At 50.8% G+C, this 17,287-nt stretch overlaps 1 protein-coding gene and 1 long non-coding RNA gene across 9 annotated transcripts in view; one reads left to right on the top strand and one right to left on the bottom strand.

Annotated features, from left to right (window-relative positions):
- Positions 1-73: 73 nt before the first annotated feature.
- Clmn (calmin) overlaps positions 74-17,287 on the top strand; it is a 101,467-nt gene continuing 84,253 nt past the window's right edge. For 3 of the 7 annotated variants that reach the window (XR_005505495.2, XM_008764766.4, XM_063261773.1), the window contains exon 1: positions 713-1,114. Coding sequence is in view for 6 of the 7 variants with exons in the window: in XM_008764766.4 (XP_008762988.1) it covers positions 868-1,114 (247 nt within the window). In the remaining variant the exon portion in view is untranslated. Of the gene's footprint in view, positions 313-712; positions 1,115-3,115; positions 3,424-17,287 lie in introns of those variants that run through there. The other 4 variants (XM_063261776.1, XM_063261775.1, XM_063261774.1 and 1 more) reach the window with 3 other exon arrangements.
- On the bottom strand, positions 1,889-3,069 carry LOC134479254 (uncharacterized). 2 transcript variants are annotated; one of them, XR_010052342.1, is made up of 2 exons: positions 3,012-3,069; positions 1,889-2,391 (listed from the first exon to the last, which is right to left on the bottom strand). It is a non-coding gene; the product is annotated as an uncharacterized LOC134479254 (long non-coding RNA). The 2 variants fall into 2 exon arrangements; XR_010052343.1 differs by lacking the exon at positions 3,012-3,069 and adding an exon at positions 2,815-3,001.

Here is a 17,287-nt window from a genome sequence, read left to right as displayed (position 1 = left end):
GTCCTGAGGCCGGCTCCTCCCGCCCTGCCCCGCCCTCTTCCCTCCCGCCCGGGGCCCCCGCCCCCGCCGGGCAGTGAGCGCGCGCCGGGCGCCCCGCTCCGCCGCCCGCGCCCGCCCGCCAGCCCGTCCGCCCGCGGCGGGGCCGGCCCTTCTCCCTCCCACCAGCCCCGCGCTCGCCGCCCACCGCTCGTCGCCCGCTGCCCGCCGCCCCGGCCCGCCGCGCGCGCTCCATGGCTGCTCAGGAGTGGGACTGGTTCCAGCGCGAGGAGCTCATCGGGCAGATCAGCGACATCCGTGTGCAGAACCTGCAAGGTACGGCGGCCCCGGCCTCCCCGGAGGGGCAGTCTTCACCAAGCGTGGGCCCCGCTGCGTCCCGGGTGCGCCCCGGAGCCGATGTGGCTGGCCTGCGCCGGGCTTGCAGAGCTCAGGGGGTGGGGCGGTGCGTGGGCGTGTGTGTGTGTGTACGCGAGTGCGTGTGTGCACGCGCGCGTGTGCACCCCATTCCCAGCAGTGGACCCTCACCCCCTCCTCCTGCCTCCGGTAGTTAGAGAAGTTTGTACGTGGAGTCTTGGGGGCGGTTGCCCAGGTCAGGGCTAGGAGAAAGTGCCACTGTGTGTTCTGGGCGCTCAAGCCAGACTTGAAGCAGTTTCCGAAGTACCTATGGGGCTGGGGACCTGGAGTGGGGCATAGCGTCCGTCCCCAGAGGCTCTGGATGATGGGGGCACTCTGAGTACCCCAGTGAACTGCGGTTCAGTAGACCTTCTCCACCCCCCACATACTGGGGAGGGGCTGGGACCAAACCCCCTTGCCTGAGGCGGTTGACAAGATGAAAGAAACTCCTGGTGGCCCGTGTGTCAGACGGGCTTTATGGTTCTGCCACCTATGAGTATGAAAGTATCTTTCAAAAGGAAGTATTGGGTAGGGAAACAGCAAACATTGACGGGGCGGGGGGTGGATCTAAGGAAAAGAAACCCATCCCTCCCGCTCCCAAAAGGCATTGCCCACAAGCTCTGTGGGTGGAGTGTGTTTCCAGCCCTCTCTCTCCTATGGGAGCTTTGCAGAATTGGGCATAAGTCCACTTCCGGCTTCCTCACCCACCTGGACCTGTGCACAGGTGAGGTTGAGTTAACCACTTCCCCTACTGACTTGGGGGTGAAGAAGAGTCCAAGGTTGAATTTGCAAGGATCCAGCTGGGAGGTTTGGACGTAAGTGGGTGGGGCAGGAGGATTGTGGGTGTCCCTTTTGCCAGTAGGGCAGGGAGCCCCTGCTGGGGGTGGGGGAAGAGTCTAGATTAAACATTACACCTGAGAGAATGTTTTCTTGGAGCTCACGTGGCCCTCTCCAACTGAGGTTTGGCAAGGACAGTGCAGGTCTGCAGAGGTGACCTGAAATGAAGCCAGCGGGTGGCTCAGGGAGTGGGCACTAGCAGCTCTGGGCAGCCCTGGGTTCTGGGCTCTGCTCCTGTGCAGCTGCTGTGATTTGTGTCAAAGGAGGAGGAGGCTGTTGCCTCAGTGATGGAGAGAGGTCGGATCTGGTTTGGGGTGGGCAGCATACCATTGCTGAGATGGTATCTAGTTGGGGCTGTCAGATCTGGTGTGTCTCATGTCCCTTAGGCAATCCCTAGGCATTTTAATGAGCATGTACTATTTGTCACAGCCAATTATTCTTATAGGATCAGGTCCCTCTTGCAGAGATCAGTTTTGCAAAGGAACATGCAGCGAAGTGAGGCAGAGAGACAGGATTACCCAGCATGATTTGTGATGGGTCCTGAAGGTTTAGGGGGTGTCTCAGCTCCTCCCTTCAAGACTACCACACTTTTTAGGCAAAATGTCAGTTATAATTTGAACAGCAATGGATTCTGTTAGTAAGAGGCAAACTTCAAATCATGTATCTCAAATGTCATATGTATTACACACATGTATAATGTAGACTAATTAAGTGTAAGCTCACCATGCTTTTAGTTGTGGGTACACCTCAGGTAATTGCTACCTATGTAAAGATTCCCAGATCCCTCAATGGTTACCTCACCTTCCTTCCCAGTCAGTAACCTCACCCACCCATCTCCAAGGCAACCTTTATCCTGATCTTTGTTTCTAATTCGCGTAGGTTCAACTTGTCTCTGGACCCCGACGAAGTTGAATGGTGCAGTTCAATGTGTCCTCTTGATAGGGCCCGTTTTTCATCAACTTGATGTTAGATCCATCCACACCGTCTTTACTGTGGCTACAATTCCTTTTAACTGCTGAGTACTATTCCACTGAATGGATATACCACCATTCTAATCTCCATTCATCTTTGGGTTATTTGCAGCTTTGGGCGAAGTCAGCTGTATTTTTGAACATTAGTTCTGTGCAGTTGTTGAGTAGGACTTGTCTGCTTTGCCTGGTGTTGCTGAGATAAAGCAAGAATGGAGTTCAGGCCAAGGATCTTATCTTCTATCCCCCCTCTGTTTCTCTGTCTGGATTAGGGGCCTAACAGACATGCTCTTGTTTTGCTCCTGTGCTACTTAGAACGTCTCAACTAAAGGTTCAAGTCCAGAAAGCATTCTACATTGATCTCAGAGCATCTGCTGAACCAGTTGGTGGATGTCAGAGGCCCAGATGTGTCTGGATGAGCAGATGGGGGGGTGTACAGAGGCCCTGGCTCGCCTGAGCTTAGGTGGGCTGTGGGTGGGAGAAGCCAGCAGAACCTGGCTCAGGGTTTGATAAGCTTGCGACTGCTCCCAGTACAGGTGGTCACAGTGTCTAGGGGATCACAGTTGGAGACAGTGGGATTTCAAGGGTCTGTAATCTGAGGGATGGAGGCTCCTGGTACCCATTCCCAGGCAGCTGCTACTGTTGGGTTTATCGAGCCTGATTGGAGTCTTCCGTCCCTGGCACCGGGTGGTTCTGGGGTCAGCCATGAAGGCAGACTGAGGTTAGGCCCTGTGTGCTGCCTTTCAGAGAACAGCTTGGAGTCAGCTCCTTCCTCCCTGTGTGTCCAAATGTTTACCAGGAAGCACTTTGACTCACACTGTCCGTACATTCCACCTCTGTCTCTGTCCCCCTGGCCTGTGGGATTCTAGAATCCAGAATGTGATTGTGATATGGAAAACCTTCCCCAGAGGAACACTGGGGTGGAGGGAGGTCAGGTGGGCCATGTGGAAAACCCAGCCTCCCTCAGGGGCCCATTCCTCCCTTAACAGCCACGCAGCAGATGAGGTTGTCAGACAGAAGCACACGATGGCCATCGAGGTGTTTGTCACCAAGGCTCCCTGGTGCAGCATGGCATCCCTTGGCACAGACTGCCTGTGAAAGCTTACAGGATCCCTTACAAGGAATTGGGGGTGGCTTGGGCTGTTGACCTTTTCACAGAGGAGAAAATGATCCATGGGAGGAACTTCCAAGCCTAGGTCTGCTGGTCCCTCGAGTCTACAGAGCCATGGTAGGTGGCATAGAGGTTAGAGGTGGCCAGGTGCCTCCTCTCAGCTGACTGCTGTCCTGAGGACAGTGCTGCCGGCCTTTCCTCTTTGCTTCAGAGTCCAGATGAGGAGTGACCCACTCTGGACAAGGGCTGTGGAGCCAGGCTTTGAGTGGGCTCCTGCTCATTAGGAGCCTGGTAAATATCTCTCAATCCCCGGGTTTTTCTGTGTTGCTTGTCCATGTGAATGCCATCTCAGGCACCAGGACAGTCAGGGCTCAGTCCCCTGATGCGGCTGCGTGTAGGTCATTTCTGTGTGGGGGGCTGTCTCCTGTTCTGCTACCTTAAGGACTCGATGCCATCATTTCTAGCCTGATTTTTCTAAAACAGCTTGTCTTAGACTCACCCATCCGAGGGGGCTAGGTGAGGTGGCTGGGACACACAGCAGGCTGTCCCACCCCTCCTGTGAGGGGCGCTCAGTAGCATCACTGCCATTGTCTGGGCTCTGCTGGCTGTGCTCTCTGACAGGCATTGCCACCTTTACTCAGAAACACCCCCTCCCCCAAGGTCATGTGACTTGCAAGTCTAGATGGTATTTGAACTCAGGTGAGACCATTGAGGGCAAGCATCCTCTGGGTATAAGCACACAGGTAGAGAGGTTAATCTCATTGGTGGTGACTGTGAAGGTCCCAAGTGGGTCTTTGAATTTGGACTTTGAAGGATGACCGTAGACTTTACTTGGTTTGACGTCTAAAGGGCATCGTTTGTATGTTCAAGGATTCATGCTTGTCTCTGTTACTGCTTCGTCCTCCTCCCTCTTCCTCCTCCTCCTCCTCCTCCTCGGTGGCCTGGGCCTGGGCTCAGGCTCTCCCAAGCTTGCTTGGGCTTTCCAGTGACTTTTTTAGGCTTTGGCTTAGCTTTCCCTCCTCTGAACCACCTGCCATCCAGCCACCCTGCTAAGCCCACCAGGGAGTTCCTGGACTAAGGCAGAGCTTCCTGAACCTGGTAGTGGCAGCAGGGACCTAATGTTGTTGTAAATTTTCCTGAGGAGACATGAGGCAACATGTCTTCACCCCACGTAGGATGCTCACAACAGGCCGAAGGAACAATTCCATCTGAAAGGAGCTTGGCGGGACAGTGAGTTTCTTGGGTTCATTCTCCGAAGCACGGGTGAGCTGGTACAGGACTAGGGGTCACCCTAAAATAGCTGCATCACTACAAAGCTGCCCCCCATTTACATGGGTGGCAGCTCATGAAGGCTGGAGTCCCCATTCAGTTGACATTGTACCTCCTATTTTCTCTAGCACTTCCTGAGACCGTGTGCTCGTTGGGATCAGAGGTAGGACATGGGAGAAGGGTGGCCGGCATGTTGGGGATGGCCGCAGGAGAACACCCGCAGGCCCTGTCTTGTGAAGCATGGTCATGATGCTCTGATTAAGATCATAGCGGTCATAGTATGCATAGAGGACAACATTCCACAACATGGGTAGCTGCTAGGTCTAGCCCTGGAAGGGTAGTGTCAAAGTCTATGGATGAGGAAAAGGCTGGAGTGGCCCAGCATGCTGGTGTGGCGCCCCCCAGCAGACCACAGATGGTCTGGTATGAGGCCATCTGCTGTGGTCTGTTCATCTCCCCACCTCTCCATGTTCTGCGTTCTGGGGTCAAGTCAGAGAGGGAAGAGACCAGGAAAGAGCCTTCCTCTAACCCCATCCCCTGACTCCCCTCCCCCTCCTGTCTGTCAGCACAGTTAGTACCCTGGAAGGTTCCATTTAAAAACCAGGAGGAAATCAGATGTGGAGTTTTGTCCCTAGAGAGCTGCCTGGCAAGGTCCCTGGCCCTGGGCCCGTGTGCTTGTTTCCCAGGCACGATTCTTGGCATGGGTCTTTTTCTTCTTCAGTTGGACCCTAGGTTATGAGCCATCCTTGGTTTGCAGCTCCTGGTCTGGGAAAGGTCTTTCTTGGGGCATTTTCTTGTGTGGTTAGGGGACACAGCCTGGCCTGGGAGGCTGACGGTCAGAGTCGAGGCTCTGATATTGTGGCTAACTGACTGCAGGGCCCAGGGAAATAAATCTTTTGCCTGCACTTCCTTAGTTTTCTCCTTGGTAAAGTAGGAGTTGCTTTACTGGGGGCTCTAAGTTACCCCTGGAAGGTGGTGTCAAGAGAGGCTGGGTCCAGGCATTGTTTATCTGCCTGAAGCCATTTGCATTCTAGCCTGTGGCACACTGGCCGTGGGCTGCCCACGTGTGGCTCTGGGCTCCACGCAGCTCTGCTGGCTGTGTTCCTGGATTCTTTTCACATTCAAATGCCAGAGATGCATTTCCACCCCCGGGGCCCAGCAGAAAAGGCTGCAGTTCACAGGTTTTCTATAGATAAGGCACACATCAGTAAATGGTGGGCATTCTTGGTTTGCCCTGACTGGGAGGTTAGTAATTCAGGCAAACGGAGACCCCGGTCTAACGTGTGCACCCAGAACCAGAGTGCTGGGGGAGGAGGCAGAACCCATTTTGAAAATGGAGTGCTTATGGCTAGAGGCAAGCCCTCCCCTGGAGGGGGGGTTGGTAATGGAGAGATGTAGAGGACTGAACACAGGAAGCTGGCGGTCAGAGGGGCCTGTTCTCAGAACAGCCAAGCTGCCGATGGCACCATAGCCTCCTGGGGAAGGCAGAACATGGGACCAGATCAGCCATTCTAGGGAAGTGCCTCTTACCCAAGAGGCTTGGCTTGCATGAAGTGCCCTGTTGGCCTGCAGAACACTGTGGCGTTTCATATTTTATTGGAACAGCAGAGCTCTGGGCAAAATCCTGCCTAACAGGTCATAGGTTACGCCTACCCTGTGTCTGAAGGGAAGAAGAAAAATAAAGCGATTGTCTTTATAATGGTTGAGCCATTAAAAGTGAACTCCCGTTCCCATAGAAACCTACTTTCACGTCCCTTGGTGTGTCTTGAAAAAAAAAAAAAAAAACCAAAAAACCTGGTAGATTATGTCTGTCATAGGAGGAAGTAGAAGCAGCCTTTGGGGAGTCTGAGGGTTTTTCTTCCTTACTGGTATGTTTGCCTTTTGTTTGCTCAATTTTCTCCTTGCTCTGCAGGCGTTCCATGACTTTAGCTATAGGTTACATTTGGCCTGCTGCTCGCTTTATAAATAAAGTTTTTTTTTTGTTGTTGTTGTTTTGTTTTTGTTTTGCATGTAGCTATTCATTTGGAATATTATCCATGGCTGAGTAGGGAAGATGAAGGCGCCCAGAAGGTCATATTTACCACTGGTCAGGTGGAGAAAAAGAGTACAGTTGGGGAATGTAGAAACAGTAAAATTCAAGAGAAACAAGGTGTGTACACGCTCACGATTATATATATATATATGTATATATATACACACACATATATATACACACACACATATATACACACACACATATATATATATGTATATATATCCAATTTAGATGCTAGTCATGACAATTGTTAGATAAATGTTTTTCCAAGTCATTTCATTGCTCTACCCTGGACATGACCCACCAAGTTGTCCCAGGGACTCTGATTTGAGGTACATGCTAGCCACACCTGCCTTCTCCTCCCTGCCGCACAGCAGATTTTCTCTAGAAGCAGTTCTAGGTGAGGCCTTGATGTCATGCTAACACCCATGGCACACGCAGTCACCTTTCTTCCAAAGCAGGCTGCACGCTGAGGGCTCCAAGGAAGCTGATCACCTGTGTGAGGTATCTAGCCTTCCCTGGGGAGACAAAAACAGGAAGCTCGTGTCCAGCATTGGCATGAGTCGAAGTCTTCCTGTCAGTACCATGGCAACCTGGAGAACTTTCTGTAGGATGGTGTGGACTGTATTTCTGAAAGCCAGGCTCGGCGTGACAAGTGGGCGTCACTCGTAGGACCATGTTCTAGAGGGCTTCCTCTGCGCTTAACAACTGTCATCTTCCTCAGAATGGCTGTGACTTGTTGCAGGAGACCCCAAGAATGACTGTTGACATTCCTTCATAGGAAGGGGGGGTGGTTCCTGGACACTCACCTGAGGTTCTAGCTCCTCCGTCCTGCAGCTTTGGGGTGATTCAGGCTCCTCTAGGTAACCACCCACGTATGCTTTATGGTTAAGAAATAAAGGGGCTGGGGATTTAGCTCAGTGGTAGAGCGCTTACCTAGGAAGCGCAAGGCCCTGGGTTCGGTCCCCAGCTCCGAAAAAAAAAAAAAGAACCAAAAAAAAAAAAAAAAAGAAATAAAGCCATTGGTTCCTCAGATTGGACTTGGGTTGAGATTGTCCTTTGGTTTGATCTTGGGACTTCATAAGGAGGGATAGCCGCTTGTGTACATCTCCCCAGGGAAAGAGTTTTCCCAGCCAGATGAGCATAGAGTGCTCGTGGGTAAGGCTGTCTGTCCATTCTTACCACAGGGCTGACTGCATGTCTGGAGTGCATTCAAGTGGGTTTACCCACTTGAGTCAAGTCAAGAGCTGCGGTTGAAAGGCAAGGAGCTGGGCAGTGGACTCAGGGGCCCATGCACTTCATATCCTCCTTGTATGTTTGCCCTGCAACCCGGTGCTTCTTGGAGATTATTATCCAGAGTGCTTGAGGATGAGGAAAAGCTGAAAGAGGATTTGGGGGCATTCAAAAGCCACTTCATCTTCTGCAGAGCGCTAGGTGGAATTGGATAGAGCCCCGGTGACATCACACCCACTCCTGCTGTTCCCTCCTGGGGGGGGGGGTTCTCATGCAGCTGGAGCACTTGCCACTTTATATTCATCTCCTTTTCAGACTATTTTTAATCTCCTATGCTATGACATACTTAAAAGGCAGAGTTCTGAGCACTCCAGTTAGGATCTGGGGCAGCAGGTGGAGATGATCTGGTTTGATGGGGAGGGACCTGAATTTAGATGACATTATTCCTGCTTCCTCCTTCACCTAGAGCAGGCCGGCCCTGGGTCTGGAGCCAAACCTATGTGGGCCACACCTCTGTGCACCTTGTATGATTAGTTCGGCCACCAGAAGAATGACTGTGACTTGTTGCAGATTCAGTCCTTCAACCTTACCCTCTGGATATCTCTCTGCTCTACCAGCCACTCTTGTCCCCAAGGAAAAGCTCCTTCTTTGGATAAACTGAACCCCAGTGTTTCTCATGCTCACCCTTCCCATAGTGAAGTGCTAGAATGTGTAGAAAAACTGTTGTAACTGGAGATCATGTTGGACAAAGTAAGCCTGACTCAGAAGGGCAAACATTGACTGTTCTGTCATCTGTGCAATCTAGAATTAAAAATGTATTTCACACACACACACACACACACACACACACACTCACATACATCACACAAAACACATATTCACATACACACCATACACACACTCACATATACACACTCACATACACACACCAGACATTCACACACATACTCTCACATATAGTCACATACACACATCACATATACACACACTATACACTCACACATACTAGACATACACATGCACACACACACATACACGCTCACATACATAGTCAAACACATGCACACATGCATACATACCACACACATGCACGCACACTCACACATATACACCACACACACTCACATACATACATATACACACATGCACACATGCACACACACCCACACACCATGAAAGTAGGAGAGAGTCTACCCAGGAAGAGGAAGGTAACTAGCAAGATGGGGGGAGTGGGGGCAAGAGAAGGAAGTAGGTATGAATAGCATCAAAGTACTTGGTAAACATATATAGAAATGTGATGAAACCCAGCATTTTAGGCAATGAATATATACTATTTTAAAACATCCCTGGGGTTGGGGATTTAGCTCAGTGGTAGAGCGCTTGCCTTGGAAGTGCAAGGCCCTGGGTTTGGTCCCCAGCTCCGAAAAAAAGAACCAAAAAAAAAAAAAAAAAAACCAAAAAACATTCCCAGTCCCCAGTCTAGACAGTACCGTCCCTAGTTTCCAGGGATTTCCATTCCCAGAAAATGACATCTGACCCTGTCTTGTGTGGGAGCCTAGCCATGGCCACATGAGTATTCCCAGGCTCACCTCCCTGTCTCTGTGCCTCCTCCCCTTGGTTAGAGCAGAGGTCAGCTTGTTTTACAGTCGTCTCCATGGAGAGTTTATGGCGCTGTTCACGAACATTGCTAAGCACACTTTGCTTTTGTCTCCGTGGTGTTTGCTTAAGCAGGGATGTACATGGAGATGATAAGATACCAGAAAAGCATGTGTTAGGACGACTCTTTGGTTGTCAGGCTGGCTTAGGGACTGTCCAGCCAGAGTTAGAGAAGACAGCTTGGGGCTCTGTTGTAATATGTTTGATGTTCCATGCAGGTTGTGTGCAGGGTGGTGTCCTAATTAGCTTTGTCAACTTGACAAGATCACATAGCCTAGAGTCATCTGAGAGGAAAGCCTCCTTGGAGGAATTGCCTGGGTCAGATTGGCCTCTGGGCAAGTCTGTGGAGAATCATTTTGACTGATAATCTGATGTGTGAGGGTCCAGTCCACTGTGGGCGGCACCATCCCTAGGCAGGTGGTCCTGGGCTGTGTAAGAAAGCTAAGCATGAGCTGGGGTGAGTCAGCAAGTGGCATTCCTCCATGGGATGCTCTGCCCCATGATGGTATTTGTACCTGAAAAGTGTAGATGGCACCACTGAAGGGCCAAGCAAGACCCAGAGTGTTGGCTGCTGGGCTTTTGAGAGCACAAATCAGAAATCAGAGTGAAGTCTGCAAAGATGGGGCTAGGGCGGACGCTCTAAGAGGAGGCTGGGAGGAAGTATGGAGACTTGGCCACGTATCAAGGATGAGTTGATCAAATAGCAAATGATACTGGGCAAGAAGTCACCGCCTCAGGTGGGCTCGCCACCTGCCTCTTAGGACTGGACAAAGCTCATTGTCACTTATACACCAGTAACTCCAACTAACAAGACAGAAGGCCAAGCTCTCAGTCCATAGTTCCTGGATGGTAATCGCGGGGCAGCTGAGAAGTGTGGGGACAGGGCTCCCAGTTTAAGAAGCTGGAGAATATGATTCTTATACTCTGAAAGACGGTTAGAGTGACTTGAGGTGGCCACGGGGACTGTCTTTTACTCTGTGTAGTGATGACAGATTGTAAAGCCTGCAGTGTCTCCTATTTATGCCATTTCATTCTGATGTCACCTTCTGAGGTTGGTCTTATGGCCCCACTCTACAGACACATAGACTGAGGCCCGTGCAGGAGGGAACGCCTGTCTAATTGGAACTTGATCCGAAATAAACCCACACACTTTCCAAATCCGAGCCGAGGGCCTTGGGCACAGACAGCCCACCTAGCCCACCCACTGTCACCTGGTAATGACCTCACAGGGGTTCTCAGGAGCACATGTACCATGAGATATCTCAACTCTGCTAAAAAAATGAAGAGGAGCAGAGGGGATCAGATAAAGGTCATGGGTGAGATGGCCCAGGTCAGCACTGCTGCCCTTGGATCTGTCTTGGCGGTGGTGGCTTTCAGTTTGTTGGCTTGACTAGAATCTGTGTCAGGCTTGGCACTAGAGTGCTGTATTTGTGTCTGAACATATGAACAGATGAGCCTATTGATGCTTGGTGAAAGGGGACACATCCCCAGGTCTCCTGCCTGTTAGAACATCCTGAGGTCTCACGCCTTCGCCCTGTTCTCTCTCCCCTCAGCCCCTCCCCCACTGCCCTCTCCTTGGACAATTCATTTTGACATTCTTTTTTAAGCTGGTGGTTTTGATATTTCCCTCTGTCGCTGAATCAAATGCGTGCACGTCTTCATCTTGACTCCCTCAGTCTTAAGCTCCGATTCCTAAGAAATGTAGGCATGGGTGGCTCTGCTCCTGTTCTGTGGTCCTCGACCTCCTACTTCCTGATCGAGTTCCAACACACTTTGTGGGATCTCAGTGTTCTAGTAAGTCTGTGCAGCTCAAAGCTTAGTCTGTCAGAGGACTTGATCGCCTGTTCTGCCTTTTGCATTCTTGGGAGTTTGAATAATGTTAATCTTGGTGCTAACTTAAGGGTTTATGTATTTAATAACAAATGCTTTTGGCATTGGATGACTTTTTTTTTGTGGTGGGGACATGGGGTAAATTCTGTCTCCTGGTTCCGACTGCCTGAGTAAATACAAGGCCTCAGTCTGCTCCACTCTGGACTTGTCACCCTCCACGACTGGGATCTGGCCGTCTCCTGGGCTGTCGGTTATATCACCATGCCTCCTGCCACCTTCCACTGCCTCCCTGACTTCCAATGGTGCCAACTTGGGGATACTGGCACACATCCTTGCTGAGAACGGGTACCTGGGCGGTGTGTTGTCTGAGAACTTGAACTGGGGGAATAGGTCTCCTCTAATTCTTGATTGCCACATTAGCTGAACATCTTGTTCAAGACTGGCAATCGCTTCCTCTGGGGCCCCGAAGGGCTCCGAAGGCTGCAGTCAGGATCTGTTAAGCCATGCCAGATCCCCTCACTGTCTTCTCCGCCCCACCCCACTGAGTCTTCAAGGGCTCCCTCCTCCTTTTTTTTTTTTTTTTTTTTTTGGTTCTTTTTTTCGGAGCTGGGGATCGAACCCAGGGGGGCTCCCTCCTCCTTGATGCTGACTTTTTTTCTGTCTCTCTTGTTGCACAGTTATGGAATCCTTCTCATCTGAGACTGTCTTTCAGTTCTGGAACATTCTCTCTGACTCCACCATTATGATTTCCGTTCTTCGGTTTTTCTCTGACCTTCTAGAACTCTATTTAGACAGTGGCCCAGGGAGCCTTCTTCCATCTTTAATTTTTTTTTCTTTTTTTCGGAGCTGGGGACCAAACCCAGGGTCTTGCGCTAGCAAGCGCTCTACCACTGAGCTAAATCCCCAACCCCCATCTTTAATTTTCTTATCTTTTCTATTTCCCATCCCTGTATTCTGAGAGAGTTCATCCACTTCTAACTCTGTATTTTATCTGTTGCACTTTTAATTATTAGCAGGAGCTGTTGTAGAGGCGAATCCTGCTCTCCCACACTGGGGGCCGCACACACACACACACACACACACACACACACACACACACACACACACACACACACTGGTGGTTTGGGGAAAGTTCTTTGGATGCCATCTTTGTTCTCCAGTCACCTCGGGTAAAATGGGAAGCGTTGCACCAGACGTGTACCTGCCTCAAGGGCCCGGATGATTGCAGGCTGAGTCCTGGAGGCAAAGGGCCTGCAGGCATGCTGCACCTGCAGCCCAAGGGTTTTGGCAGGATTGCTGGGAGCAGGTTGGTCACTTCTAAAGGCTTTCCTCAGTCATACTATAGCTCACCGGTGTCCCAAGGCCCAGGTCAGGAAGAGTCAGCTTTAGCGACCAAACCTGAGGACTTACTGCCTGGGTCCTCCCTCTCCAAGGCTTCCACTCACCCATTGGTGGGCTGCAAGCCCCGCCCAGCTTGGCAGTCAGCCTTTGATTGGACAATGATATAGGCTAGTTGCTGTTTTAACAAGGAGCCTGAGCACAGTGGGATCTGAGAGAGAGCATGCAGATAGCAGGACCCTTGTTCAGATTCTATGTTGTCAGATGCTGACTCCCTGCCCGTGTTTACAGATTTGCCCTAGCCTGAAGCCATAGGCTTTCTGGTGCCAAGCTTTTAAACACTTCGCTTCTGGTGAGATGATAGCTAATTGCTTGGCCTTCACCAGCCTCTGGCCACCAGGTTGACCTTAACTTGTTCGATAGATGCTTGAGGGGTTCAGGCCAGCTGCAGGGAGTACCATGGAAGCGACCTTTGGAGGTTCCAGGAAAGAACAAATCAACGTGTGGTCCTGCACTGCTCGAATGAGGCCTTTTATTTTGCAGCCCTGGCTGCTTAAACACGGTTGATCAATCCAGGGGGGGAAAAATCAAAACAAAATCCGGCAACAAGAAACAAACAAGGAAGGGCAGCCTGTGCCTGCTGAGTTGGGCCTGAAGACAGCCTGAGGTTTGAGTTTCCTTCTGGGGGTAGCTGCCCTCCTCGTGTGCTGGTCTCTTCTATCTGTGATGTGTGGTGATTAAGGTGTGGACACTTGTGTCCATCTGCAACTGTTAGGGAGTGCAGTGAGGTCACTGGGCCTTTGGACAAATACTGATATTTGACCTTTACGGTTTATTTAAAGTAAATTGTGTACAGTGGTAGGCACTGGGGAGACAGCTTAGTTGGGAAAATACTTGCAGAGGACCTCAGAGGCCATGGTTTCAAAACAAAACAAAACAAAACAAAACAAAAAAAGCACAGTGCATTGGATCTATAGGGCCTATTGGATCTATAAGGCTCCTTGGATCTATAGAGCTCATTGGATCTATATGGTGTGTTGAATCTATAGGGCATCTATATAGGGATCATATCATCTATAGGGCATGTTGGATCTATAGAGCTCATTGGATCTATATTGTGTGTTGGATCTATAGGGCATGTTGGATCTATAGGGCTCATTGGATCTATAGGGCATCTATATAGGGATCATATATTGCATCTATAGGGCACGTTGGATCTATAGGGCACATTGGCTAGCCAACTGAGCCTACGTGGTGAATGCCAGGTCAGTGAGAGATCCTGTTTGTCTGCTTGTTGAGCCATTTGAGGAATAGCTGAGATTGTCTTTGGTCTCCACACACACATACATATGTACCTGCACCCATACGAACATGTATACACACATGCATGTAAAAATAAAGGGGTGTTCCTTCGTTTTGGCGTGGTGGTCAGTCTTTTCACTGGAGCGCAGCTGGATGAGCTGAGGGCCTTAGGCACTCAGGCAGTGTGTGGGGTTTGTGCTGTATCACCTCAGATTTAGGCCGCTTGATGAGAGATGACTAGAACCAAATGTCCAATTGAAACCTGAGTCATCTGGGGGAGGAGAGAGTAGGGCTGAAGCATGGGGAAGGTGCCCTGTGACGGGACCCTTTGTCAGGTGGGCATGGGCAGAGGTGGCTGCCAGATGAATGGGGGCCGTGAGACGGTAGGATGCCGGTGTAGGAGTGTGCCCCAGAGATGAGGAAGAGGCGGCCAGTCCAGGAAAGGAGGGAGTCCAAGGATGCGATTGTGAAGAAGACTAGACTTTTGGCCACTGTCTCTCCTACAGCCATTTGCCTGGCTGGAGGCCAGCATCCCTCCATGTGTAAAGCCAATCGGGGTGCTACCAGCTCACCAGAACAGGGAGGGTTTCCGGGAGTGATACACGGGAGGCTTAGTGCCCTTAATGGAATCTATGACATAACAGTCATGTTACCATCAGAGTCCCCTTGAGCATCCCAGTGGAGAGGGGATCATCTGCTTGAAAGCTCAAATGAAGGAGCTGCGTCTTTGTGCCCCTCGTTCAAAGGGCCCTTTGATGCAAAGGTCCAGCTTTGAGGTCCATGGTAAGTCAACAGATGATGTCATATATACCATCAATCAGGTCCATTATAGCTCAGTGTTCTCCAGTCATGGGAAGGATCCAAGAGAGGGGCATGATGTCGCCTCCTCCTTGGATGACACCGTGGAACATTATGTAATGCATCAGATGCACATGATGCAAGCTTTATTTGCTTTTCAAAACACAGACTGTTTTCAAGTCGAGCCAGCTAGAGCCCTCCTGCTCTTGAAGTGACTTTATTATAGCACACGTGTTCACTGATATCTGCCTTGTGGCAGCACATTCAGGGGCAGTAATAAGATGGCGGAAAAGGCAACTACCCACTTAATGCTTTCTTTGGCACCAGTACGTCCTCAAGATAGTTCTCTGTCAGAGATCAATCCAACCTGATCCCAGGCAAAAGAAATCCAATCCCCGTCAGAGGACAGAACTGTGCACAGTGGTTTCTGAAAATGCTATCATCTCCCAGTGCCCTCCCTCCAGTCCATCTTTAAGACTTTTGGTTATCCTTGTTCACCCAGGAGAAACTGCCTACATAGACAGCTGCTTGCCGACCTCGCAGGCCACTGTATGTGTACAGAATTGCAGGGGTCTTTTTGGTTTGAGAGCCGGCTCCTGGTGAACAGGAGGGGGTGGTCAGTGCTACGGCTTCTTCTGTCATCTGAGGGCTGTGAGGCAGCCGTCAACACATCCTCATATAGGTCAATCTGATCTGTTGTTGAACTCCGAGTCCTAAAAGATGAGGGATTGATAATGGGGCCTTCAGACTTTTCAGTTTGTTTCTTCTGCTTCGTTCTAGTTGATTTAGGACCTGTGGGAGCAGGTTACTGACTGAACCATCCCCCTAACCCCAGCGTATGTGTTTGGCACCATTCCCAAAGCCGTGCAATTTCTTTAACCAAAGCTACAAGGGATAATGTGCCATTGAGTCAAATGAGCCTCCATCAATGGTCCGGCTGGCAAAATCAGGTAGATGCTGTCAGCTGACCTATTCTGGAGGCAGGGCGTGTGTGTGTGTGTGTGTGTGTGTGTGTGTGTGTGTGTGTGTGTGTGTGTCTGGATTTGACTACGCAGCTGCCACAAGTAAATCTCTGTGGTTATGCAAAGGGGTTGGGAATTTTAGACTTTTACCTTGGTAGCCATAGATACCTTCCACCTGTCTGTGGGCCTTCCAGTGGACTCAGGGCTTTGACACAAGGTCAAAGAGTTAAAAGTTACCTGAACAGTTTTCCTGGAGTGGGGCTGGCTACCGATGGGGGTTAGGGCATAGGAGTTGGAAGCGGGTAGGGATGGGGGCGCTGAAGGGGAAGACTGAGAGGAGGGACAATACTGTCTTGTCTTAAAATGACGTGACCAGTCACACATGGAAGACAGCTCTGGTTTGGCAGCTGGTCCCGAGGTCTTCCCAGGGACCTTGCTCTCTGGACATGCTGGGGAGCTGCACCCAGTTTGGACAGCACTTGGTGGGTGTGGCATGCAGCCTGCAGAGGAGTTACTATATCTATCTACTGCTCATCCATATGTCTATACAACGTGGCCATCACGTCATGTGGCCTCTTTTCTGGATCACCAGCCTTGTCTTCTGTTCCCTTTCCCTTACAGGCCTGGCTATCATTATACCTCACAGGTACCCGTGACCTCACTGTCAGAGACTGGCATCTGACTTGCCCAGTGTCTTCCTATACATGTTGGGCGGTCCTTCCTGGCCTCTGGTGAGAGAGAGCTCTCTTCTCTTGGCAGTAACCTTGTCACTTCCCTGGCCTACTCTCTGTTCTTACTCCATGCCTGTTGGGGACTGGCTGGTCCCAGCTGGCCCAGAGTTGGCCTAGGAGCACCTGTGGAGTGGGCACACCAGGCCCTGGGAACAGTGGGCTTTGACTTCCTTGTACCTTTCCTAGGGACACAGAAGCCTTTTCCTAGACAGGGCTGCCCCAGGTGAGGCTCGCCCTAAAAGGGTAACTTGCCATGGGGTAGTATTTTCTCAGGGTAGGTTCTGAGAAAAGTGGTGGCCCAGGCTCTTGGTCAACATTTGGGTAGATTTTAATTAAAATTTATTGACTTTCTGCATGTGGCATGGGCGTGGGGTGATAGGCACATGTCATGAAGCATGGAGGTCAGAGGTCAACTTGTAGCAGTCCGTTCTCCCCTTTCCCTTCTCACCATGTGCGTGGTAGGGTCTCCCTCAGGTTGCCAGGGTGGCAAGCGTCCTTACCTGTTGAGCCTTCTAGCCAAGCCCTGAGATGGATTTTAAAGTTGGAGTTTCTATTCACCACCTTTGGGGACTAGGTTTCTGGCCTAGAATACTATTTTTATTCTGCCCTCGGGCAATAAAAAACCCTGACCTCTTAGCCCACTGAATGTGAGAGGAGGTGAAAACCTGGGAATCAAATCTAAAGGAGCAGTCACTGCATCGCAGGCTTCTCAGCTTCTCCTCCACTGGCTTGGGTCACTACCTAAGACGTGGTGGGGCCCCAGGGTAGGCCGGCTGGAGGGAGTAGCCACTGCACTGAACTTCTGGACGAGAGGGACTGCAGGGTAA

Source organism: Rattus norvegicus, chromosome 6, assembly GCF_036323735.1.
Source record: "Rattus norvegicus strain BN/NHsdMcwi chromosome 6, GRCr8, whole genome shotgun sequence".
NCBI classification, from domain to species: domain Eukaryota; kingdom Metazoa; phylum Chordata; class Mammalia; order Rodentia; family Muridae; genus Rattus; species Rattus norvegicus.
Note: the sequence above shows the minus strand (reverse complement) of the source record. Positions and strands in the feature narration are given on the sequence as shown.